The sequence below is a fragment of the Aptenodytes patagonicus genome, chromosome Z (genome assembly GCF_965638725.1).
Source record: "Aptenodytes patagonicus chromosome Z, bAptPat1.pri.cur, whole genome shotgun sequence".
Classification (NCBI taxonomy): domain Eukaryota; kingdom Metazoa; phylum Chordata; class Aves; order Sphenisciformes; family Spheniscidae; genus Aptenodytes; species Aptenodytes patagonicus.
Window position 1 is genome coordinate 15,328,408 of NC_134982.1, and position 26,643 is coordinate 15,355,050.

The window sequence follows — 26,643 nt, forward strand, 5'->3', positions numbered from 1 at the left end:
CCCCCCCCCCCCCCCATGAATCACAGTGGAAAAGCCTGCTAACCCCACTGGCCAGACTCCTACACTCTCCAGTCTGTCCATCTGCTCACTTAACTGCCCACAGAGAAAGGCTTCCTCTCTTTTACCAAATAGTTTTGGGGTAAACATCCTGCTTTAGCTCCTTCCACAGCAAACTGCTTCCTCGGTGATTTATTGTAAAATCAGGTGTTGAAAATAATTGTAGGGATCTATTTTTTGCTATGGATGAATAACAGTCTAGATATCTGCTAAAACCATGCTGTTTCGTCATGAGACTTGATGTTCCAACTATGAAATTTACCCAAAAAATGAAGTCACATTACACTGGACCTCCAAAACCTGAAAGGGAGGCTATGGCCATGTTTGAATATTTGGTGCTTTACGTTCATATCTATTTTTATCTTTTCAAAGAAAAAGGGTGGCTTTTGATTTCAGCACTTGAGAATCACATATGACATACCAGTGTAACACAGCTGCAAGCTGAATCGAGTCAACCCTTCTGGATGCAGAGCTTTTAGAGGGGTCTGGACATACAGAAGTATGAGACAGTGTTTCTCCTGCCTGCCCAGGACATCATTCCTTGCATTCCTGTTCCCATATGCACAGAGAGAGGCCATGTGTTGCCCCTTAGAGAATAGATATGAGGGAAAAACTCTGTGCTCTGTGTTGCATCCCTTTGCTTCCCAGAGTAAGAAACTATATGGACTAGAGCCCGATTCCCTCCCGTAACTACAGTATGGGAGAAAGGATGGAATATTTGACCTGAACACAGGTCTTGTATATCCAAATTCACGTGCTGGCTTAGTTAGCATCTTCCCCAGTGGAGTACGTTCAGCAGATAATGATGGAAAACCGCCTCCACCACCACTAGACTCCTGGGCTTATGGACTTGCGAAAGATTGTGTCTCAGTCCTTATCAACAACTGTATGCAACCACTGGTGAACCAAGCACATGATGGATAGTTTACAGATCTACGTACTCTCAATGGCAAAAAACTCTCATCGCTGGGATAGAGAAGGCATTGAGGCTGGATCCAATCACAGACCACTGATTAAAGCTGAATCCAGACAAAACAAGTTTCAGGTGAGGACAAGGAGAAGCACTGGATGAATACACAGCCATGGTGTGCCATTAGTAACAACTATGCCCCTCTGGCACAGCAGACTCCTCCACAATGAAGGGTTTTTTTCATCTGTAAGAGGATGATGTATCTCAGAAGCTGGTCTGAGACTGGCAAATGAATCCCTCCCAAAACTCAGCACTGTCAGAAGTACGTGGTACGCTTCACACATCCTGCCTTCTCCCAGAACAACGAGCAGCACATTTTTCTTTTAACCCTAAGTTTTAACTCTAGATACTCCACTAAAATGCTTCTCCCTCTGGAGGGAGGTTGCAATAACAAATGTGTGCCAAGCATTATTCATGTTAATCAGTATGCTACTGGAAGACAACCAGGGACTATGCCAATGAGGACAGTGTGAAAACCTTACCAGTGAGAAAGCCACTGTGATCTGTTCTGTTATTTAGAGGGAATTCAATTGGCTTGTGGTGGATCACCTTTGTTGGTAAGATTTTCAAGAAAAGCACCTGTCTGTACACCCAGAACTGAATATCCCACTCCATCCTAGCAGAAGGCAAGTTTCCAGCTTGCATGACTGCAGAGATAATCTTCCAAAACTGTAATTAAAATTACAAAATCTGTCTGAATCTTACAACTGCCTGAAACTCAGCGGTATGAACTTTTGTGATCCAATGCATTTGGCCTCAATATGTCCAACTACTACTTAATCACAGATTACTTTTGGTAGATAGGCGTATGTGAGAGAGAAGACAAACTACAGTGGCCTATATGAGTGCTTCCAGAAAAGAAAGTCAGAGGAAAGAAGACGTAGAGACAGAGGAGTGAAAGAAGGAAGGAAGGAGATCAAGGAAGAAGAAAAGCAGAGGTAGTAATGTATTTGATGACAGCACACTGTAGAAATAACAATTGCTTGGACCATATATAAAGGACAGACTTAGCTTTTCTCTACCCCTTGCCATGATCTTTCTGCCATCTTTTACTGATGAGTGAGCAGCCCCATGTGAATTGTGGGCAAATGTGGAGTCCAGCATTCATTCTCTGCCTTGTGAACTGCAGTTTCACAATGCACTGCAGTCCCTGACCCCGCCAGGAATTCCTGCCATGGGCCCTGCACTTCTCCCACACGTACTGCAATTCCTCCGGCTCTGCAAAGGCAGGCTGATAAGGGTGTAACAGAGACACCACTGGCATCTCAAATACTCTAACAGAACTTCTCCTCATCTCTAATTTCTGCAGCTTCAAGCGTGCTCTCCTGGCAGGGATCACTCTGAAACTCGCACGCTGCCCTTTCTAAGGAGACCAGGTTTCTGTCTCCTTGTTTTGTCCCTGGGGGATGCAAGGGCTGTCCTCTCCACCATCTCCTGTGAGGACTTTGATTTCCCCCTCCAACTTCTTCCTGAGGTACCTGCAGTGCTTTGACAGGATACGGGCTCCAACTCCCTTTCTCTGATCTTCTGTCCAAAAGGGCTTCATCACCATTTCCTTGTCTCCTCTCGTACCCTGAAAAGGGTACAGCTTTCCTTATTTTCCTGTCTCAGCATTGTTCCCACAGAGAGACAGCTTTTCTTCTGATCTCCTCCTGTTTTTTCCTCACATGTCATAAAATTACAGCCTGGAACTCATTGAACAGAGTATCAGTGTTACGAATTTAATAAAATTCAAAAAGAGACTGTATAAACATACATAATTTATATGGACATCAAACCCACTCGAAGTTATTAAAGTGAACAGCAAAACAAACAAATGAAGCTCATTTCCAAAACAAAGCCCACACAAACCCTCAAGACATAACAACTCTGATGTTTCAGGGTTTAAACTGATCTCTAACTAAGCGAGATTAGGATGAGACCTAAAGCAGAGGGCAGATAATCCCACATCTGCCTAATACAAAGTTTCTTGCACCTTTCTCTGTCTGTTAAATTTCAAACAGATTTGGTCTTTCGTCCCACCAATGCTATATTGCTCTGAAGAGATGCTTTGGGCTCCTTCTTGCTCGTCCCTTCCTGTTTTTTCATGGGATCCTCAAACTCCGCGGCTTCCCCCTGCCTTCTTTCCCCAGCCCTCCCCATCCCCTCTAATCTCCACAGGGGTTTCTATATTAGTCTGAGTGGCTGGATAGGTCTCAGCCTCCATCTGGGGGGATTAAACTTAATTTATCCTCTTAACTCAGCAGCAACTTCCTCACTGAATCTTCTCCCTAGCTTCGCCTTCGCCCCAGTGCTTGGCTACCACTTCAGCCCCGTCCCTCCCAGGGAAACCAGGGAAAAAACCGTGAACCCAAGTGTCAATGCCGATGCCCCCTGGGGAGAGGAGCAGCCGAGTTGGGGTCCCGCAGGGCGGGAGGGAGCCGAGGACATCCCCTTGCGCAGGGGGAGGGAAGGGATGGGCAGGGTGTGCCCGCTGACGAAGGGGTGACACACCGCCCCACGGTGCCCGGGGGGGTTCCCGAGTGTCCACCCTGCGGGCAGGGCCGGCCTGCCGAGAGGGCACCGCCGGCACGGGGGTCACCCGGCAGGGGACGCCCCGACCCCTCCACCAGGGCCGGGCGGGGGCCGGGGCTGCGGCGCGGCGGGCGGCGGCGGCGCCCCGCGGGGGAGGTGCTGAGCCGTGCCCAGCGCCGCCGCGGCCGCCCCACGGGCGGCGGTAATCCCATCAAAGGGCCGGACCCAGCCTCCTCCCCCCATCCCTTCCCTTCCTTTCCTTCCCTCCCCGTCCCTGCCCGGCGCGGGTACAAGCCCCGCCGCTCCGCTCCGCACCGGCCCCAGCCCCGCTGCCCGCCCGGCTGCCGCCCAGAGGGGACGCGCGGCGGCGGCGGCGCCCCTCGCCCGCGGCCACCGCCCCCACCTCCCCCGCTCGGGCGGCGGCGGGGGAACGCGGCGCACATGGAGGTGCCGGGCCGCTGCCACCGCCGCTGCCGCCGCCTCGCCTCGCTGCTGCTCCTGGCTTCGTGCATCGGGTGCGCGGCGGCGCCGCGGAGGAGCATCCCCCGCCGGCAAGGTAGGGCGGGCGGCCGTGCCAGGGTGGAGGGATCAGCGCCGCGCTTGCACCCAGCAAAGTTTCGCGTCCCTTTAAAACTGGCGCTGCCGCGGGCCGGCGGGGCGACGCCAGCGGGGCCGGGCGGGAGCTCCGCCGGCCGGGCAGCGGTGGCGGGGCAGTGCCCGCCGCCGGCCGCTCCTCGGGCGGCTGCCGGCGCTTGGGGTCAGGTCGCGGCGCTGCCGTGTGAAGTGAACTCGTCCCTGAGCTCCGGGCGGACCGAAGCCGCAGCGGGGGCGGCCGGGGTGCCCGGCGGGGCAGGCGCCGCTCCCCGCCCTTCCCTGCAAGCCCCTGCTTTGTCCTCCCACCCGCGGGTGGGAGAGGATGCCCAGGCAATGGCAGGGAATGTGCCATTGGAGCCGTGAGGTTGCAGAATCAGTGTACGATCCATTTTCTCTGGCATTTTACATCCAGTGCCGGTGGGTTCACGCAAGTTACAGAGCAGGACCCGACTGCTGCTGCTGCGGAAGGAATTGGCAAAAACTTTATCCGTTTCTTCCTGGAGCCCGTAACCTGTGGTGCTGCGTGAACAGAGTTAGGAGCCAGGTGAACCTCTGTGCCAGTCAGAGGTTTCCTGTCGGCAAGGCTGGGCTTTGGCTGTGACATTTAAGTGTGTGGTAGCGAGTAACGTAAGACATAGAGTAGCAAGCGTGAAAGAAAAATGGCTAGGGAAGCTATAATTTCATCAAAAAATGTGGTTATTCTGTGCCGAGCATGATGTGGGGTGCTTCAAAGTCCTGCTTCTGGCTGAGCATTACCTGTGACCTGCAGGAGAGTTCCCACGGCTGTCGGGGGGTTTTGCACGTTGATCAGGGTGGCGGTACGTGGTCCTTAGTGGTTGAAAGTTAAAAACCTGGACTCTCAGCAGCTTTTACAGCCCCTGCAGTCTGCAGCGTATGAGACAGTAAGGTAAAATGTAAACAGTGAGATGGGACACAGTGCGTGGTGAACTTTGACATTCTGCATACTTAAAAAATTGTGGTGCTAAGAGAAAATACTGGCACCCAGGATGGTTTCAAACACTGAGACTATCCTGGAGTCTTTGAGGCCAACACCGATTTTTATCACTAACTTCACTGGTGTCAGATCAATGGAAAATATAACAAGTTTAGTAAAATCTGCCTCAGCTCACAAAGTGTTTGCAGGATCAGACCCTTCTTATATGTATTCCCGTGTTAAAAGATTTGTATTGCTGTTTTTTAGAATCAGTATTGTGCATTCTCTTGCTCTTGTGAGAAAAAAAAAATGCCTGTACAGTTGGACACTTAATACTTAAATACAGCCTGAGCTTAAAGCCCTTACTGGACAGATGGCTAATTTTACTGGTCTGACCTTGTCTCTTAGGGATCTAGTCCCATCATCCCTGGTTATCGTAATAGCTACCATTAAGTACTTGAGGAAATTAGATAGACAGTAGTTGTGAATGAGATGATTAGTAGCTTGCGTTAAAATACTTGATATGTGAAGTTGGGGATGGAAATGTGTAAATGTTTTTAAAGATTCCTCTACTGTACTGGCGTACTTGTTTCCCCTAATCACGGCAGAATGACAGATCTAGTGGAAATGTATTCCTATGCATTGAATTAAAACAGTTTAAAACTTGGAAACAAATTATTTGTAGTACTGTGGAGGAGGTGAATTAATTTGATAACATTGTGTGTATGTTAGTTTTGTTAACCACACATTTTATGTCCTTTTTTTTATAACTTATGCTATTTCAGGTTCACTACTGATTCAGTCATTCCTTTTCTACTTTTTTTGCTATGTAAGAAGTAGCTGGTTTTATATGGGAACAATTTTTTCAAAATCTGTGCGAACATTTGAAAATCCACTTGTAGCAAGATTTGAAGAGGGAAATCCCCCAGACAGTTTCTGTGCAGCAGTATGTGATTTAAATCCCATCTGCATTCTGCCAAGAGCTATTGGAATTGCAGGCTTCCAAGAGTCTCGTGGCTGGGTGCCTACTGTGAAATGTTGCTGTCAAAACACTGAGAACAGGTATAGTTCCAGGTCGCTCACATCTCTGCCTTGTTCTGCGGCGTATCACATGCTGGGCGGTCAAGAGTGAAAGGGAACTGTCATTTACTCACATATCCAAAAGTAGTGGGTGAAGAAGACATAAGATAGTAAAAAGTTCTTTAAGATTTTTTTTTTCCTTTTACTTTGCCCTTTTAATAGCAATAGAAGTGAGACTTGTACAGGAATTGTAATTGAGGTGAAAGCAAAAGGTTGTATTGAGAGAGAAGTGATAAAACCAGTTCATCTTCAATAATGGGAGCTGACCGGCAGGTCCTGTGGGTCAAAAGGAAAAAAGATAGTCAAATGCATCTCCATTTTTCCAAGTTTTTCATTCAGGGCTCATCTTACAAAGATCAATTTTGTAATCCCAAGAAAGAAAGAGTGAGAAATCTGTCTGTGAGGTTAGAAATAAAGTATATAGTAAAATGGCCACAAATGCAACTTCTTAAATTAAACTTCAGGGAAGAAAGCTGTTGTGCTCAAATTCGAAACATCCTGATGGCTGCTAAACTCATTTGAACATTTATTTACAGTTACATGATACATTTGCTGGAGCCAAGGAAATGGGATGACAGACACTTTGGGAAGGGCTTAAAACAAATCCTTAGACACCGTGTGGTGAACAGTGTAGTTTGGAACAGATTAGGCTGGGATTCTCTAAATCTTGTACTCCCAGAAGTTGGCACTCATGATGCTGCTTTCACATTGTTTTCTTGCTTTTGCCTTCTGCAAAGACACAGATTTTTGCTACTTCTGTTTCAAGTTTCAGTCAACTGGTTGAAGGCTGGAAAGCCTAAACGTAGCCCCCAATGTGTAATACTGCTACTAATATAAACACAATAATATTGAATTTTAATGGTTCTATGATTTTAGAGGATTATAGGGGAAAGAGCTGATCACTCAGCTGATTTCCCATGGATGTTCATGGCGTGAACTTGTTGCACTATATTGCATTGTTACTGTTTTAGTATCAGAGTGTAAAGTTCCAATGCCCTGTGAAATATTGAAACTGTTGAGTTGGTCTGCATGGAGAAAATAAAATATTCATATCTAATGATTAGGAATCCTTTTTTTTTTTTTTTTTTACATTATGCTTGCCAACTAATATAAACAAAGAATTGGGCTTGTATTGTATCTATTTCCCAGATGTCCATAACGGTAGACATCACTGGCTTTGTGTGTAAAAGCTGGAGGAGTCAGACTGGTTTAAAGTCTGAAGACTTTACAAGAGTGTAGCACTCAATATCAGGGCCAGATTTTCAAAAGAGCCCAGCTCCCTGGTCAGCACTACAGTAAATGACTTTTTTCCCCGAAGAGCTTGGCACTGTGATACTTGAATTCTTTAGAAAATCTGGCTATAATAAGAGCTGCTGGATATGGAACACTTTTGAAAGTCTAGCGCTATTTGGGTGTCAAAATAGGTCAAACTACCTTGAAAATCATGTCTACAGATAGGGAAAATGTAGCCGTCTTTGGGAAGGAAGGTGCTTATTTGAGTTTTTTAAATATTACAATTTTTTTGGAACAACAATAGAATAAGTTGTAATTCACTGCCGTAAAGCGTGCAAGGGTAGGGTTGATCTGCTGCTGAATGTGAAGTGTCTGAGGAAAGGAATGAGTCCAAAGCTGAATGAGTCCTAACACGAGGGCTGCAGACCTGGCAGAGATGGTGTGTATCTGTGAGCTAAAACTAATAAAGAAGATGTGAATAATTTATTTGGGGGAAGATTAGTATCATTCTTTTATTATTTCAGATGTAGGCCAAAATGCGGGCTATCAGACTGCACTGTTCGATGCCTTCAACACCAATAAAATCAACCAAGCGCTAATTATGTATGTATGTTGTTTATCGCATTTGGGTGTCAGTTGTGTCACAATGTTGTGTGACGTTTTCATTTTGATTGGACTTGCTCTCGTACCTTTGGTGCCCATCTCCTGGTAAATCCTGCCAGCGCTGATCAGTCCCATCACCACCTCGTGCAGAGACGAGCATTCCCCGAACACCCTCCAAAGCAGCAATGGGACTGCACTAAATTATTTCACTTGAGCATGTTACTTCGATGCCACTGCTAATCACTCATTTTGAAGTATGTTTTCTCATTTTAGTTAGTATTATTCACAGCAAAATGTGTTCTGTCCTTTCCATCCTGAAATCACTATCTTCCTCTGTAAAAGGAAACTTTTGGTAAATGTTTTTCTTGGGCACCATTTTGCCAATGCCCCCTCTAAAACTACTACGCAGACTTCCACCAGTGTTCAGAAAGGTAAAATTAGCCAAAAAGTTTTTAAAAATCGGTGGAATTATACCTATACCAGATATTAGGGTTCCCAGTGATGCTTTGGAGAAGAGGGGTTGTTTTGGAGTTGAGGCACTAGAGTGAGCCTTGGGAAACCTTTCTGTCCTGAGGCTGTCACAGACTTGCTCTGAGGGTTTTCCAGTTCTTCCCAGGCCAGATTTTCAGTTCTCAAAATGGAGTTAGAGTGGTTTTGTGCTTTTATCATTTTCCAACCATGCCACATTAGACAGTAATAGGACTTCTGTAGGGTGCTCAGCACAGCTGTACCCCAATTTTAGTCAAGGCTGCTAGGCATTACGTTAGTAATAATACGTAGGTGAATGCCTCCATATCTTCCAGTGTGCCCTGCAGAAAAAAACACCCTCTTTTTCTCTGGCAGATACACAGTGACACTGGACTAGACAGGGCACAGCACTGTGTACTGTGTACAGCTTGTTAGGAGAGAGCACATCTGATGATCAGATTCACCTTCTTTAACTTAATGACAGGGATTCTGAGAGTCAGTCTCCCAAAAGACATCCTGAGGAGCGGGAGAGTACCCTGTTGTCTTAAATTGGAAAATGTCAGTGGATGAGTTCTCTTCAGTGCCCCACAAACTCATCAATTAGCTGAGAGTATACTTGGGAGTTTCCCGTTCCTCAGATCATGCTTATATTGGGACCCAACCTTATGCCCGATTCTGATTATATCCCTTTAATGTGATCTTACTGAAAAGAAAAAAAAAAAAAAAAAGGTGACTAACATTCTTGCTTCATGATGGAGACTCAAAACAGGACTGATAGGACCTTTTCCCAGCTTTTCCACCACAATGAAGTGAAACACTAAAATAAATGGTTATAGAAAGTTTTTCTCATATTAAAAAGTTATTAAAATATATCAAAGATGCCTGTAATCTGAGTAAATTACCATGAAGAGGTCTTTGCAGACTTTATTATTTCATATATTAAAGAGTGTACAATTTGGTGCCATATTTATCGGTGAATGTGCAACAGTGGTCTGTGATCATGTAATAAAAGACTTCCTAAACCACAGGCACACAGGAGACTATGTTAGCTATGTGATCTTGAATAAAATTTCCTGATGGTTTTCTGTGCAAACAAATTATCTATCTAAAAAAACCCCACAAACCAAACAAAACCCAAAACCTGTTCTTCATAACTAATTCCAACTGAAAGGAAATACTTTTGGGTAAGAATAGGCAAGATTTGATTTCCTTTTATTTTTTATTTTTAGTGAAGATGCTTACACATGGAAACCAAATTAGTTATTTCATATAATGTGAACATCCAAACCACAGCAAAAGATGAACATTATTTTTTCAGACTTTTCAGAGCCACTGAGCTGAGAATGAGCACAGACGAATTCATCTTTGAAAGTAACTGCTTCAGGATGGCATAAGCCACTGAAAATTGGAGGCTTAGGGGGAAGGCTCCATCACAACCAGGTAACTAACTCAAACCTAGGTAATGATACGGTGTGTGATGATCCATGAAATTCTCCAGGTGAGAGGTGTATAGTGTGAAATACACCAATTTTATACCAGTTCTTCTACCGAGCGCAGTGAAACTACACCCAGGAGTAAGGACTACTCATGAGGAAAGCTCCTCAGGATATTAGCCTCCAATGAAACAGAAATCCACACAATATTGACCCAGGGAGCCTTTTATTCGAAAGGAAGAGGACAGCTATGGGGCCGTGGGAGAAACCCTTTCTTCTGTTAGTGACTTGCTGGCCATGTAATTGGATGGTTAAAATACACCAGCTTTGTTTTCTTAAAAAGATCTTTCATTCGAGCATTGCCAGAACTTATCCTGGATAATTTTTAGACCTGGAAGAGACAAACCATGTGCAGGTGCTAACATATTCTGCACCTGGTTTTCTCGGTGTATCACCAAGTGGTGATGGTGTGTCTTTCCATTTATATATATTAACCTTATAGTTCATAAACACTTTTTAAAGAACAGTGCAGATAGCAGTCATGTTAAGAGTAGTTGTTCTGATAAGGGGACACCGAGCGGTTCTGAGTTTCCCTGTGTCCTCAGAGGATAGTCAGACTGTTGTAACTCACACAGAAAGATCTCTGAGGATGGAAGAATCCCGAGCCAAATTATTCTTCATACCTCTCTCGATTTTTAAAGTCACTTAAAGTTGCTGACACGTGTGAATATGATGGTACAGTTAAATATCGACACCTGTGTACATTTGGAATTTGCAATTTGAATCATGTTTCTAAATTGAGGGGAAGTGAGCATCTTGTGAATGTTGAGCATGCTGCTTTCAAATATAAAAATCATTCCGATTCTTCTCATGTGTTATTGTACATATAAAGTTTTAAACCAAGACTGGCTTTGTGTTGCTGAGCTCAAAAATCTTCTGAAAAAAATCCTAAGGGCAAAGATTATAGAGAATTTCACTCAAGTTAAGTTCTTTCATGCATGAGAAATTTCAACTAGAAGATCATTCTAGGAAAAAAACATGAACAAAACCTGTCAAACTGCAAATGATGGAAAGTAAGTATCTAGGACCAGAACTTTTGTGGTTTAATTAGAGATAGCAGAAGCCAGAATTTGTAACTTGGAACAGAAATGTTTCAGCTCTGTTTCATATTCTGCTTTCTAGATAATCACAGGAGAAACATGTTTCTAAAAATAAGCATGCTTTTCATGAAGATGACTATTTACAGAGATGGTGGCATTGCAGCTGGTACTCCAGCCACGAACACAGAGACCAACGTCCTGCTGGCATTTTTAGTTAACGTTCCCGTTCCTGCATGAACCCGTTGCACATGGGTTGCTACTGTTTTCATCTTAATTGAACAGTCATAATGGCAGTGCTATGGTATGGTGAACTATACAGTCAAGAACTGCAGCTCTCTCCATATGTATGCTAATGGACTTAGTAGGCTTGAGATGGGCGTGTTCGGGCCATTTGCCTCTGTGGAATCGTAAGATGTAGTGATCATGGGGAGGATGGAAGAAGAAACCTGTAGAATATAAGGGGAAGAAAGTCACTGCTGGACAAAAGACTAGACAGCACCTAAAAAGGGCAGAAAGGGGAAAAGAAAGAGCCATTTAACCCGCTGATGCCAAGAGAAGGGCATGGCTTGCATGGTGAGGCAGCCCTGGTATGGGTTTGGGCCAAAAGGTTGGACTCTGCAAGCTGTGGTGGAGCAGGGAACACTTTGAGAGGATTAGGGAGTATTAGATGCTAGCTTTGTGGACACTGTAACTGTGGCTGGGTTATTTGCAGTTTGTTCTCTTACATATCTGGTCTTTGTGCTGAGATATATTTCCATGTCTTGTTGTCTCTTGCAGCAAAGCAGGTTTCGTCCCTCCCAGTCACTCTCCCAGCTTTCACATCTCACTGCTTGTTACTGGCTCTTTGGATACGCAGCCGTGTCCCCCACTACATTAGTGCGGGGATTCAGGTTTAAAAAACACATCTATTTCTGTCACTTAATAGAGACAAAGAATTTCCTCTGTGGTTTTTACTGCTACTGATGATGAATGGAGAGACTTGCTGACTGCAGAAGGTAGTGAAATTATCCTGTTTCTTATGGAGGAACTGAGTCGGAGAAGAATTTCCTGCTCCTTGAGAAGATGCAGATTTCCTCCCTGACCTGGCCTTCAGCAGCCTTTAATAAAAGCAGCTGCAATTGAGCTGGTTTCTCCAGTCAGGTTAGGATCACTGTGCAGTGGCAGCCCTGGTGGATGTGCCCTTGCAGCAAAAAGGCCAGCAGCACCCTGGGCTGCATTAGGAGGAGTGTTGCCAGCAGGTCGAGGCAGGTTGACCTTCCTCTGTACTGAGCACTGGTGAGACACATCTGGAGGATTTGGTCCAGTTCTGGGCTGCCCAGTACAAAAGAGACATGGACATACTGGAGCGAGTACAGCAAAGGGCCACAAAGATAATTAAAGGACTGGAGCATCTTGGGGACAAGGAGAGACTGAGAGGAACAGTTCAGCCTGGAGGGTAAAAGACTCAAGGGGATCTTATCAATGTATATAAATATCTGATGGGGGAGTAATGAAGATGGAGCCAGGCTTTCCTCAGAGCTGCCCTGTGACAGGTCTGAAGGCAATGGGCACAAACTGAAACACAGGAAATTCCATTTAAACATAAGAAAAAACTTTTTTACAGCGAGGGTGGCTGAGCACTTGCCTGGAGAGGTTGTGGAGTCTCCATCCTTAGAGGTACTCAAAACCCAACTGGGCAAAGTTTTGAGCAACCTGCTGTAGTTGAGCCTGCTCTGAGCAGGGGTTTGGACTAGATGATCTCCAGAGGTGCCTTCCAACCTTATCCTCTCTGTGATTTTGCAAAGTGTCATAAGTATCTTCTGAAACTGTATTTCAGCTCTCGCATCTAGCTTCCTTCAAGCTGTCCTCTGTCCTGTCACGGTCTGAAAACACCAACTGGTCCAACTGTTCTACTTTCTACAGAGAAAGAGGGTGTTTGCTTTAGTTGTGATCAATACACATGTCAATGACCAGCTGGAGTGCATGGAGCTCTGCCTGGGAATGGATGAGGAGCCGACCGAGAGCTTGTGGGTCAGGATTAAAGGGAAGGCAGGGACAGGTGACATTACGGGGGGGTCAGCTACAGACCACCTGACCAGGAAGACCGAATGGATGAGGCCATCTATAGACAGACAGGAGCAGCCTCATGCTCACAAGCCCTGGTCCTCATGGGGGACTTCAACCACCCCGACATCTGTTGGAGGGACAACACGGCAGGGCATAAGCAATCCGGGAGGTTCCTGGAATGCGTTGATGATAACTTCCTTCTCCAAGTGGTAGAGGAGCCAACAAGGAGAGGTGCTGTGCTGGACCTTGTTCTCACCAACAAGGAGGGGCTGGTGGGGAATGTGAAGCTCAAGGGCAGCCTGGGCTGCAGTGACCACGAAATGGTGGAGTTCAAGATCCTTAGGGCACCGAGGAGGGCGCACAGCAAGCTCACTACCCTGGACTTCAGGAGAGCAGACTTTGCCCTCTTCAGGGATCTGCCTGGTAGAGTACCATGGGACAAAGCCCTGGAGGGAAGAGGGGCCCAAGAAAGCTGGGTAATATTCAAGGATCACCTCCTCCAAGCTCAGGAGCGATGCATCCCAACAAAGAGGAAGTCAGGCACAAACGCCAGGAGGCCTGCATGGATGAACAAGGAGCTCCTGGACAAACTCAGACACAAAAAGGAAGCCTACAGAGGGTGGAAGGAAGGACAGGTAGCCTGGGAGGAATACAGAGAAATTGTCCGAGCAGCCAGGGATCAGGTTAGGAAAGCTAAAGCCCTGATTGATAGAATTAAATCTGGCCAGGGACATCAAGGGCAACAAGAAAAGATTCTATAGGTATGTCGGAGATAAAAGGGAAACAAGGGAAAATGTGGGCCCTCTCCAGAAGGAAACGTGAGAGCTGGTTACTCGGGACACGGAGAAGGTGGAGGTACTCAATGACTTTTTTGCCTTGGTCTTCACTGACAAGTGCTCGAGCCTCACCACCCAAGCCTCAGAATGCAAAGGCAGGGACTGGGAGAATGAAGAGCCGCCCACTGTGGGAGAAGATCAGGTTCGAGACCAGCTAAGGCACCTGAGGGTGCACAGGTCCATGGGACCCGATGAGATCCAACTGTGGGTCCTGAAGGAACTGGTGGATGAAGTTGCTAAGCCACTATGCATCATATCTGAGAAGTCGTGGCAGTCTGGTGAAGTTCCCAGTGACTGGAAAAGGGGAAACATAACCCCCATTTTTAAAAAGGGAAAAAAGGAAGACCTGGGGAACTACAGGCCAGTCAGTGTCACATCTGTGCCTGGGAAGATCATGAAACAGGTCCTCCTGGAAGCTATGCTAAGGCACATGGAGGACAGGGAGGTGATTCGAGACAGCCAGCATGGCTTCACCAAGGGCAAGTCCTGCCTGACCAACCTAGTGGCCTTCTATGATGGAGTGACTACATCAGTGGACACAGGAAGGGCTACAGATGTCGTCTCTCTGGACCTCTGTAAGGCCTTTGACACAGTCCCCCATGACATCCTTCTCTCTAAACTGGAGAGGTATGGATTTGATGGGTGGACTGTCCGGTGGGTGAGGAATTGGTTAGGTGGTCACATCCAGAGGGTAGTGGTCAACGGCTCAACGTCCAGATGGAGATTGGTGACGAGTGGCGTCCCGCAAGGGTCTGTATTGGTACCGGTACTGTTTAATATCTTCATCAATGACATAGACAGTGGGATCGAGTGCACCCTCAGCAGGTTTGCAGATAACACCAAGCTGAGGGGTGCGGTCGACACACCAGAGGGGCAGGATGCCATCCAGAGGGACCTGGACAAGCTGGAGAAGTGGGCCCATGTGAACCTCATGAGGTTTAACAAGGCCAAGTGCAAGGTCCTGCAGCTTGGTCGGGGCAACCCCTGGTATCAATACAGGCTGGGGGATGAAGGGATTGAGAGCAGCCCTGCCGAGAAGGACTTGGGGGTACTGGTGGATGAAAAGCTGGACATGAGCCAGCAATGTGTGCTCGCAGCCCAGAAGGCCAATTGTATCCTGGGCTGCGTCCAAAGAAGGGTGGCCAGCAGGTCGAGGGAGGGGATTCTGCCCCTCTGCTCTGCTCTGGTGAGACCCCACCTGGAGTACTGTGTCCAGCTCTGGAGTTCTCAGCATAAGAAAGACACGGACCTGCTGGAGCGGGTCCAGAAGAGGGCCACAAAAATGATCAGGGGGATGGAACACCTCTCCTATGAGGAAAGGCTGAGAGAGTTGGGGTTGTTCAGCCTGGAGAAGAGAAGGCTTTGGGGAGACCTTCTTGCAGCCTATCAGCACTTAAAGGGGGCTTAGAAAAAAGATGGGGACAGACTTTTTAGCAGGGCCTGTTGCGACAGGACAAGGGGGAATGGCTTTAAACTAAAGGGGGGTAGATTTAGACTAGATATAAGGAAGAAATTTTTTTATGCTGAGGGTGGTGAAACACTGGCCCAGGTTGCCCAGAGAGGTGGTGGATGCCCCATCCCTGGAAACATTCCAGGTCAGGTTGGACGGGGCTCTGAGCAACCTGATCTAGTTGAAGATGTCCCTGGTCATGGCAGGGGGGTTGGACTAGATGACCTTTAGAGGTCCCTTCCAACCCAAACCATTCTATGATTCTGTGATTCTATGAATACGAAGATGTTTGGTGGGAGGTCTCTACCATTTGAGGTGGTGTAGCCGTATGAGGCCTGTGCCGAAACCTTGGGGAGAACCAACCCACACGTTTATTTGTGTGGTACTCTCTGGGGCATGGCCAGATTGTTTGTGTCCACCAATAATAAGCTTCAAAACAATTACTCAGGACTTGTAGGGATTGTGGGAACCCAAGATGCTGTGTGTCCTGTCCTCACCCTGCACATTTGTTGCTTGTCACATGGTCAGCTTTGTCCTCTTTATACTTTAATCTCTTTGTGTGTGTGTGTCCATAATACATGTATGATTGTCAGGTTTTTCTATCTGACCACTTTTCCAGAAGCTCCCCTTGAATTTTGTTTCTTATACCAAGTAAGCTATTTCTTCAAGAGCTCAGTTTTATATTGTGTACCAGCGAGAGAGAAATTTGTAGTAGGTAAAACAAACAGATTAAGAGACATCAAGGAGAACATTTTTCAAGTAGTATGAACAATTTTGCTGTGGTTCTCATTGAAGATAATAAGCTTTGGGTCGCGAACACCTGGAAAATATACCCTTAAGAGATATTGATTGATGGGAAAAGAAATTTTAAAGCTATTTGTTTGGCATTTTTATAGCTTAACTACCCTTTTTATTTAGTTATATATTTATATATATATAATGAATCTCTATTTTTTGATAATAAATACAAAGTCTTTGATATGTGGTTCTCTTTGTATTTTACCCATGTTATAAATGCTCAGAAAATGTAGCAGGCTGACTTTTATCCTTTTTTTTTCATCATTTCATTTCAGAACAGTAATAGCCTGCTTAGTAGAGTTTATTTTCACCAACAATACCTAAGACTCAGTTAGGAACTTTAAGCACTGTGTGATCAACTTTGTTAGTGTTTTCCTGTTTCTGCTTCCAGTAGTGTTTGGAGTGCCATGTTTTCTGGAGCTCCTCTGATGTTCGTGCTTCCTAACACCTCAGATGCATAGCCCACGAGAGGAAAGAGAACAGCCTTTTTTTTTCTGGTGGAAGTGGGTTGAATTCTCTTACATGACACCTGAATTGGTGCAAAAGGGGAGGGAGAAGCCCTGGGATAGGAAGATGGAGGTAAATGCCTGGAGGGAGAGGGATGGAGGAGTGGGGAGGTGGCAGGGCAGGAGAAGGCATGAGACCTTGCCCTTGCTGTTGGCAGTGAGCTGCTGCTTTTGCTCGGTGGTAGGATGAAACTGCACCTCTGGATGACACTGTTTTCCTCGGGTGCAGAGTTTTCTCTGTGGCTCACTGTGTCTGTCTCACCGGGGCAGCATGTGCAAACCCACTGGGGTGCCTGGCTGGAAAGCTGCTGCTGCTTGCTGCTGCTGCCCGTCAGCTGAGGTGTCTTTTTAATTGATCGCTGTTCCCAGTGTAGTCCCAATATAGAAAACCATGGAGGGAGACGGGGTCAGAGGGTATGCCAGGGGATGCGCTTGGCATGCCTATGCAGCCTGTCCTACGGCTTATTAAAGTCTGTTGCACAGACATGCTAACATGCTTTTGCTTGTTTTCAGCTACTTTCTAATACTTATGTTAAACCTCCCAGAGACTTTTTTTTTAAAGTTATTTGGAAAATGGTGAAGTAGCGGATGAGAAGGCAGGCAGTACGGGGCAGTCAGGGCCGTGGCAGCAGGCAGGGCCAGCCGCAGCCTGCTGGCTGCTGGACACATCCGCAGGGACAAGGTAGGTCCAAGCCCAGCCAGGAAATCCCAAGCCAGGAAAAATGCTGAGCTTTGCATTCAAGCAGCCTGTAGGCTGGAGCAGGGAGAGGTGAACCTCAGTGCTTCCCCTTCTCCGCGAATAGGGACCTGGCTACCATTTTCCTCTGCCAGGCCAAGATGCTGTGGAGACGTCAGGAATTAGGGCAGCCATGCCCCAGCACTGGGGCTTCAACAGCTGAAGTGCAAGCCTGGTTTTAGGGGCACGAGTGCTAGATTTTGACTCAGGCTTGCAGGAATGCACCTGAGGTAATGCAGGTGGACTATCTTGGTGGGGCTTTTTACAGGCATCTATACTATATTTATACTGGAAGTGGAAAGCACTTCCATTAAGAGAAATATTTCACCAAGTTATCTCAAATGTGGGTATAGTGTATGCACTTGTGTTAGTCAGACTGGCCTCTGATCAGTAATTATTAAAAACACAAGCCTGTAGGAGTTATCCAGAGTTGCCCTGTCTGTTTGTCTTGAGAAAGGCAGGACAGGTATAAACTAGACCTTTGCTCAGAGATAATGGTGTCCCCTGCTTTTAATAACCTTCAGCACCAGGAATTCCCCAAAAGTGGTTCCAGTGTGTAACCATCCACAGCTAGAAGTTTTTTTCTGTATCTAGCTCTTAAAAAGTTATTTAAGAAATCAGTTTCTGCTTTTCCTTCTCACCCCTGGAAGTCACTGTGCACTGTGCAAAGCTCCTTCATTCCTCTTCCTTGGGCTATAAATACCCCGATGACCATCACCTCAGATGTACCTGGGGCAGATAACAGATGCTATATACTGCATCAGAAAAACATCACACGGGTCCAAGCCTGCTATTATTATAATGTTGAGGGGTTTGGTTTTTTTTCATTGTGTTTATTACAGTATTTTTAAAGGACTAACCAAGATTGGGTTAGTCTCTCCAAAGATTTGTGCACCGTGGTCTGGGTCAAAAACCGTAATGCCTCTGTACAGCCATACTACCTGCAGCCTCTGCACCGGTGCTCACTGTGGCAGCGTGCAGGTGATCCAGCGGCTTTCCTCTTGTTGGGATCTAGTGCACTAGCAGTGGTAGGTGACTCATTCAGAGCAATGACTACCAAGATTTCTCCCTTTTTTGATGTTTTCCATGTAGATGTTGCTACTCAGAGTGCAGGACCAGGAGAGACCGGCTGAGATTTTCCAGTTTCAAGTCATCATCCTTTGTGGTTGTTGTGGCTGGGAGATTATTCCTCTCTTATGTAGTGCTGCTGGGCATTGGGAGCTGGAAAACACTTCAAAGAGATTAAAAGATGGCACATCTTTTTCATTTAGGATTTCCTGACCTTTGTCATTTTGTCATGCAGTCTTCATTCCATCATGGTGTTTGCATAACCTCGTTCAGTCTGTAAAAAGAAGGGAAACAAGAAAAGACCTTATTGCTGTTTATTATTTTACAAATGAGAATTTCACCAATATTTCAGTGAGAGAATGAATGGGCCCTAATACACTTTGTTTCACCTCTAGGAGTGGACAGACTGTTTTCTTAAAAACAGCTTTTTCAATGACAAAATGCTATTTCAATAAAACTCAGGGTTTTTTTGATGAATTAGTGAACTGTATTCAATAATGTTTGAAACAAAAGAAATCCAAAGGAATTTCTCTTTCTGGAAAATGTTTTGGTCTGAAAACTTTAATTTAGAATTAGTTTGAATTGTCTTTCATGAGGTTTTTTATTCTTGTTTCCTTATATTGTGACACGTTAGTAGTGACAGCCAGCATTTCATCAACAAATTTCTCTTGTTTCATGGGACACAAATAGGAGACACATCAACCTGGAAAATAAGGGGTCCTTCGATTACTACCTCTTAGCTGTTGCCCCCAGAGATTTAAAAGTAAAATAATGAAATGGTTATCTCATTTCATTGTCTTATGCCCTATCATTAATAGTAGTACAGAATATGTAGTATAAAGATTTTAATTTTCCAAACCACAAACTAGTAAAGATGAAATGAACCATCTGTTTTCCCTTAAATGAATTACCATATTATTGCATGTGGATTGTATCAGTGAATTATTTGTATATTATTTCAGGACCTGTAAGTACCTGTGACTACCTGCATGCCTTGAAACAGCATAAACATCTAAAAAGGAAAGAGAAGATGAAATGCAAAATATAATTAAAATTCTAAAAGAAAATTTTCCAACCCCAATCCTTTCAGATATCCCATTCATGGATATTTTTAAAAATACTGTTTTCAGTCAGTATTATTTTCATCTAATTTAAAATTTAAATCAATTTTGAAATTTCCTCTAAAATAGTAGTACCAACTGTGACGAGCTTTATCCAACTCATCCAAAGCGCTTCAGATGTGAAGCTTGTGAACATGAGAAATGTATTTGTTTTGAAGTTGTTTTTTTTTCTCATAACTATTCATCACTGTAGTAAGATTTTGGGGCCAGTTCATGACTGGAAGGAAGGAGGAACTTGCCTGTGTCTGCACGAGCAGTTTTCTTGCAGTAGCTGGAGGAAAATACCGAGCTGAAGTGGTTGCTCCTGAGCTCTGCATGAGGCCAGCATGGTTAGGCTGGGAGCAGTGGGTGGATTAATTTGAAGTGTTCCCATTAGGTACCCAGGCTAACTCTGCTTAAAATCTCAAGGGTAGACATGGAAGTGACATCTCTGCTGGTGGATTCAGTGATGGCAAGGAGCATCCTGAAGCACTAGTGCATCATTGTCTGGCCCAGGCTGGGGACCGTTCCCAGGAGGCACTTTGCCTGTGGTCACCTGGTGGTAGCCTATGGGTGTTTAATTTATGGGCAGAGGCTGTTGTATATGGCAGTGGGAGCCACAATGGAAACGGCACTTGTATTGATGGGATAAGCTTTTTTACCATTTTTAATTTGAGTTGCTTTTGTGAAGCAAAAATTTAAATAATGGTAATTATTTAAAAATGGTGACTTTAGCTCCATCTTAAGGAGAGGACTCATGTATTCTTCAGCTCACTTGGAGAGCTTGTTTGGTGACTTCTTCACTGGTTTAGCAGTTTTTGCATATTTTTAGAAGTACAGAACCAAAGAGATCTATAAACAAGAAACAAAATAGCTGTAAGCAGAAAAGTAAATACAATGTTGTCAGCTCAACATTGTTTATCTACAGCCGAATCCTCATTAACTTCGTGTATTTGATATGCTTTCACAATGTATAGTCATAATATGTGTAAGAGTGCTCCCCCTTGATTAATGGCTTCTTTGCAGGGGACCAAAGTCATTGCTTCCATTACCAGTTTCATCAAAGCATTTTGGACAATATCGAGCTTTCTGTGCCTGGCGGGCCAGAAAGGAGAATGACTGTGTTTGTACAAAATGTGTTTAATTTTATTTTTATATAAATTGGTTCCTTGTTCTTTATGATCAGAGCTAATCTCCATGCCTTCTTATCCGGTATTCACCGGATCCAGCTGCAGAGGACATTTGCAGGTGGGATCATCACTGAGGCACATCTTCAGCGTATGTACGAGGAGTAGATACATTGCACCTCCCTTGTCTGCAGGTTCCCATCCAGCAGGCTGCAGAGGGGAGTAGGCTCCGTTGTGGTTCTGCACTGTGCATGGTGCTACCAGATTCACAGAGATTTCATGCTGAATTTTGAGAAGAGAGGTATTTCAGACCTGAATTGTAGGAGGAACTACAAATATCCGAAGAGTTTTACCTTTGAAAACTATTTTTATTTTTTATAGTCTAAACATGACCTTTGACATAAAGACATAAACATTTAGACCAGTTTTAATATTCATTTTTAGTGTGCCTCATACATGATGTTCTGTAAAATCTTGTAAAATACCTCAAGTGCACATTTATCTCAAAGTAATTTGTTAGTAAAACAGCGATATGTATTGCAACAGTTGTGATTGGCTGACAAACGGCTTTGATATAGTGTTGCAGCATGACTGTTTGAAAGCCGTGACATCTCCTGCATCTCAGTGGCATAAACTTTGCTTGTGTCAGATCATGCAGTCACTTTGTCATGGTTGCGAAGGGAAAGTTCAGTCCAAAAATGGACATTTTTTACTTTCTGCCAGGCTGTGTGAAGTTCGGACACTGGCAACCAGAAGTGACTCTGAATCCCCAGACGCACATCAATAAGCTGCAAGGTCAGGAGCAGTGACAGCAGAGGACTCTGGGGACCGCCACACTGCATGAGATGCTCCTCTCTGCCTTGCCCTCTATTAACCCCAAGAAATAACTCTGTGCATGGGGCAGGGCTGGCCCAGGTTTTCCTTTTCCTCTTGGCTCCCGGTTTAACCAGGAGGCAGCACGTCCCTGGCAGGGTGAGCGCCGCATGCCTACTTGTCACACGGTTTTGTCAGTGGGAGGGCAGGATTCAGCGGTGCGGTGAGTAGATCATGCACACTCCCCAAACCATCGTTTGACTGCTGAGCATCATCTGAGGCTGCTTGCAAAGACAGTGCTAGGTGCCGATGGTGCTTACACCTGGTTCCCAAGCATGCCTCCTGCCACCGTCTTTGTTGTGTTAGGGGAATTCCCTGACTTGTAGGGAGAATGAAACAAGGAGGATGGAAATACAGACCTCTCTGGCTCCTGGCTCTCATTTTCCCTGGCTTAAGTTTGTATTTACTCCTCCAGTGACAATTTATAGGCCAGTGTAACTGAGGTCAGTATTTGGCTCTCTATGTCTCTCTCATCATCTGCAAACTGGAGATAGTAGTGTTTAGTAGGGCTGGGTGAATAATTCATGGCATGGCTCCTTATTAAACAGATGTTGCCTCTCTGTTTGCAGATAGTCTGCAAATGGACTGCATTTTTTTCAAATTTATTTGTTGTTCCAAATTATTCACCAAATACTTTCTGTAAATAATTTTATTGGCCTATAGTGCATTCAGAATATGAATTTGAAGCCTGCCTTATGTGAGTATTTGTCATTGCTGGTTAAAAGTTGTTATTTCAGCAACTGTGTATCCCAGCAAACTTGTCTCATAGAGCCTCCCCAGAAAGTAATACAAGGATGGCACGAATATGTTAAGAGTGAATGTTTAGGGGGGGTATTCTTTTTCCTTTACTACTGATGCAGCTCTAATACTAATCTGCTGCACTGGGTGTTGTGAAGATTGGAAAGGTGTTTTCTGAATGCGAAATGCTGCCTAAGTAGACAGCGATACTCCAGCCCTGGCTGTTCTTCCCTGCCTCTTCTTTCAGTAGCAGGTGGTACATGGTTGTGTATGGTCCAGCTACTGCTGAATGCAGGGCTGGAGGCGAGCACGAGAGGTGGTACTCTGCTGTGCTTAGAGCCCCTGAACCAAGCAGGGATCCATGAGACTAAGTCTGTGCTAATAAAGAAGATGGGTGAGGGCCCAGAGAGCAAGTAGCATGGCATGGTTTGGCTCTCATCCATATGGCTGAACTCCTTTCCTTCTCAGTACTGACCTAAAAGCCTACGGGTTGCTCAACAGCATTGCTCGAAGCACTGGGTGGTTATTTGTTTACTTGAAGATCCATTTAAGATATACTCAGCTCCTCCGTGCCCCTTCCCTAGGAGCTAGGGGAAAGGAGGCTGGCGGTGTCCCTGGAAGGGGCTGGGAGGGGATTGCAGCTCCCTGTTTTACACTCTGGGAAACATGACAGGCTGGGAGGGAAACTGGGAATCTGGCTGGTGGATTGTGTTTACGGAGTAGGAGCCTGTTATGGCAGACTGTAATTTTGTGCATGCTTCCCTTAACTCAGGTTAGATCATTGCAGATAATGAGGACAATTCATGCAAGTAGAGCTCAAAGTATGTTTTCCCTCCTTAATGTCTAAGTGCAGTCCTGTCCTGTTATGGCTACACAAACTTCTCAGGGATATAATAGTGCATTAGTCTTCAGAATTTCTTTCAAGTTGAACTGATAAGCAAGATCCTTGGGGTGTGTAGAAAATGCAAACCTCTAGCATACAATGGGTAGTCCCTTTTTCTGAAGGTATATTTGTTTTTTATCCCCCGTTGTGTTGTTTCAACAATAAAAGGAAAAAAAATTAAAAGTTCTTGGTGAGGAGCGCATCGCATGCAGTCCTTGTGCAGCCTTGCCCAGAAGACAGTCTGCTGGGAATTTTTTTAGGTAAGAATGGCTGAATCTTCAGGCATAGGGACCGAATGGTGAGAGAAGTTAGGATCTCGTAAACCTCATTTATATATTTATCCTTTCATGATTGCACCTAGCACTGTTCAGGATTTCTTTTAGTGCTGAAGAGAAATAAATAAAGGGCCAGGAAAACGCTGGCCCCTTAAAGGGGGCTTATAAAAAAGATGGCGGCAAACTTTTTAGCAGGGCCTGTTGCGACAGGACAAGGGGGAATGGCTTTAAACTAGAGAGGGGGTAGATTTAGATTAGATAGAAGGAAGAAATTTTTTACGCTGAGGGTGGTGAAAGACTGGCCCAGGTTGCCCAGAGAGGTGGTGGATGCCCCATCCCTGGAAACATTCCAGGTCAGGTTGGACGGGGCTCTGAGCAACCTGATCTAGTTGAAGATGTCCCTGCCCACGGCAGGGGGGTTGGACCAGATGACCTTTAGAAGTCCCTTCCAACCCAAACTATTCTATGATTCTGTGATAAAACAAAGAGTGATCGGTGTTAACCTAGAGATGTGGACCCCGACTGGCCACACTTGCTCACTCAAATTAAGAAACATAAGCCAAAAAGTTTCCTAGCAGTGGGAAAATGCAGGGTCAGTTTGAAAAGGACCAGAATATCAATTCTGCTCTTGTTTTAACTACTCAGGTATTGATGCTGATCGATACTGTGCAGAGTTTGCAAGCTGTTAAGTTTTGTATTTAGCTTCAAATCAAGTATGTTGGTGGAAGTGACAAGTGTAAATCTGATGTAGGCTTGCTTCACATCTAAAAATGACCTTTACAGTAACTTGTTTTCACTTGATATTTTGTCAGAGCTAGTGGAAAAAAAGGAAAAAAAAAAAGGGTTTCCTTAGCCTTTACTTAAAATTTTCATAGGTAAGAGCATGCAAAAAACTAAGTACAGTAAAACTGTCACCTTGAAAAAAATGAAGTTGTTGTTAAAGTGTCTGAATCAGTTCTCTATTACAGTTGTTTGTTAGGTGGGTTTGGTTTCAAAAGCATGGACGATGGTGGTTTGGGAAAGTTGTGTTAAAAATCTTGCTCGGGTTACAGAGCAGACACACTCCTCCACCGGCCCTTTCTCAGACAGTAAATGCAGTTGCTAACATGTTACTAGAGGCGTGGAGCTCAGGGTTTCCTTGTGCTCCAGCCTTTTTTTTTGCAGTAGTTGAATTAGCCATTGTGCTGAAATGCCAACCTGTACCATGGGAAGAGAAGGAGACAGATAGGTAGTGTGAGACCAGTATAGCTGTATAAAAATGCCCTCCTCCCACTGCAGATGGTGAGAGACGGGGTTGATTGTGGCAGCACCAAAAGCATGACGGCAAGAGATCCCATCACCGTAACCTGCATGTGGAGAGGGGCAGGCGGTCCTGCCCCTTTGAGCTCTTCTCATCAGGCTAAACTTGCTTCTTACTAAATCATTGCCCTTCCCATCCACAGCTGTCATGAAGAAATTGTGGTTGCAGAGGCTGGTGGTGATCAGGAGACCTCTTGGTGGCCCATGAAGGGGGTCTCTTGGCCTGTGCCAAAGCAGCAAAGGGCTGAAGAGGAGGCATGTTTTGGGTTTTCCTCACACCAGGGTGTTGCTGTTGGACGTGAAGCCTGCAGGGAGGGGGTGAGGGGGAGGCTGAAGGTGTGCATGAGGTGTCCTGAGCTGATCAACAGTTCCTTGGCACTGAGAGAGGGGACGTCCCCCTTCACCCTCTCTCTCCTGGTATCCCACAGCTGCCTTGGAGGGCAGAGGTGGAGATGGAAAAGATGCACCCAAGTCAAATCTAGGTAGTGGACTATGTTTGACAATTTGGAATGAAGGCAGCACACATCTATTCTTATTCAAAGCCATACCTGCCAGGTGGCTAAAGGAGAGGTTTTATGTCCTATGTCTTCTTACACAATGTCATTTTGCTTTGAGCAGATAGACTGGCGCCTCCTCTCGATATACTGCTGGATTCACTGAACTGCACAGCGTTCAGTGTGCAATGGAGGATGCCAAAGCAGCATGTGAGCACTATCACGGGATATACGGTAAGTGATCCTCTGTGCTGCTAGTAGAGGATTGCAGTACCCTACATGGCCTCAGACGACGCACCTGGCACGGCGAAGCAAGCAGGAGAGCCCGCTCTCGTAACAAATCGTGCCATTGCCCAAAATGTGGTCTGGGAACAGTGGGCTTGAACGGATCGAGCTGTAACTTTAAGAAACAAGCGGTTCATGTTTCAGAAGCAGGCTATGATGGGAATTTGGGTTGGATGCCAAGGGCTTGTAGTAGATATAGATTGCTTTTCTGTTGTGGTTTTCATGCAAGGATCTTGGTGCTCTCTGCAGCTGATAAAACAGTAAAGTAGAGCAGAGCAGGTCGATATTACACTGTGCAAGTGAAAGGAGATCCATGGTGATTTCAGGGCTGTTCAGATCCTCTGACTTGTACTTCCAGCCTGAGGATTGCTTTAGCAGGAATAGCTTTGCCAAACTACACTTCTAAACCTTGCCAGAGTGGCAGCAGGTACAGGGGAAGGAGAGTTTCGTGGTATATCTTCCCCTGATAGATACTGAACTGCATAGCATTCCTGGGAGCCCAGCCACAGCGTTAAATATCAAAAGAGACTTTTTTTTTATTCCCTCCTACCTCTGTGGTGAATAACCCTTGAAGAAGTCACGTGATTTTCCTGTTTTACCCAGCAATTTTTGTAGGGGAGGCTCTGACCCCCCCCCAGGCCTCTGCCACATTACCTTCTGCCTGTTGGGCAAAGCAGAGTGGCTAGCCTAAACTGGGTACAGTGTGCAAGCAGAAAAACAATGAGCACTAATCTGATGTTTATTCATGTTTGTTAGGTATTCCTTTAACAGGTATGCCATAGCAATGAAACTCAGTCCCAAAATGGAAGTTAGTCACTGGGGAATAGGGACCAAAGATACTGACTAGAATTGGTTGGTTTCCCCTTAACAAAAGACAAATAGCAGTTGGTTTTGTTAGTATTTTCTGTGGAAGGATTTGAAATTTCCAGAAAAAAAAAAAATTGAGTTTTCTGTAAAAAGGTGGAAAATAGAAAACTTCGGACTACCTTTATTATTAATGTACACTAAAAGAGTGAGAAAATTCCCTGAAATAGGTATTTCTGGTACGCATGCCCCTTCATCCCATGGTCTTGTAAATGACACTAATGCAGCCCAGCTGCAGGGTTGGTTTTATTGTTATGAAAGTGCTTGTCATCTAGGATA

At 45.3% G+C, this 26,643-nt stretch overlaps 1 protein-coding gene across 1 annotated transcript in view; it reads left to right on the forward strand.

The window, feature by feature from the left end:
• The first annotated feature begins 3,982 nt into the window (after positions 1–3,982).
• The window catches only part of EGFLAM (EGF like, fibronectin type III and laminin G domains), a 79,364-nt gene continuing 56,703 nt past the window's right edge, over positions 3,983–26,643 (forward strand). The window contains exons 1-2 of the mRNA XM_076362830.1: positions 3,983–4,097; positions 25,340–25,449. Of these exons, the coding sequence (XP_076218945.1) occupies positions 3,983–4,097; positions 25,340–25,449 (225 nt within the window). The remainder of the gene's footprint in view (positions 4,098–25,339; positions 25,450–26,643) is intronic.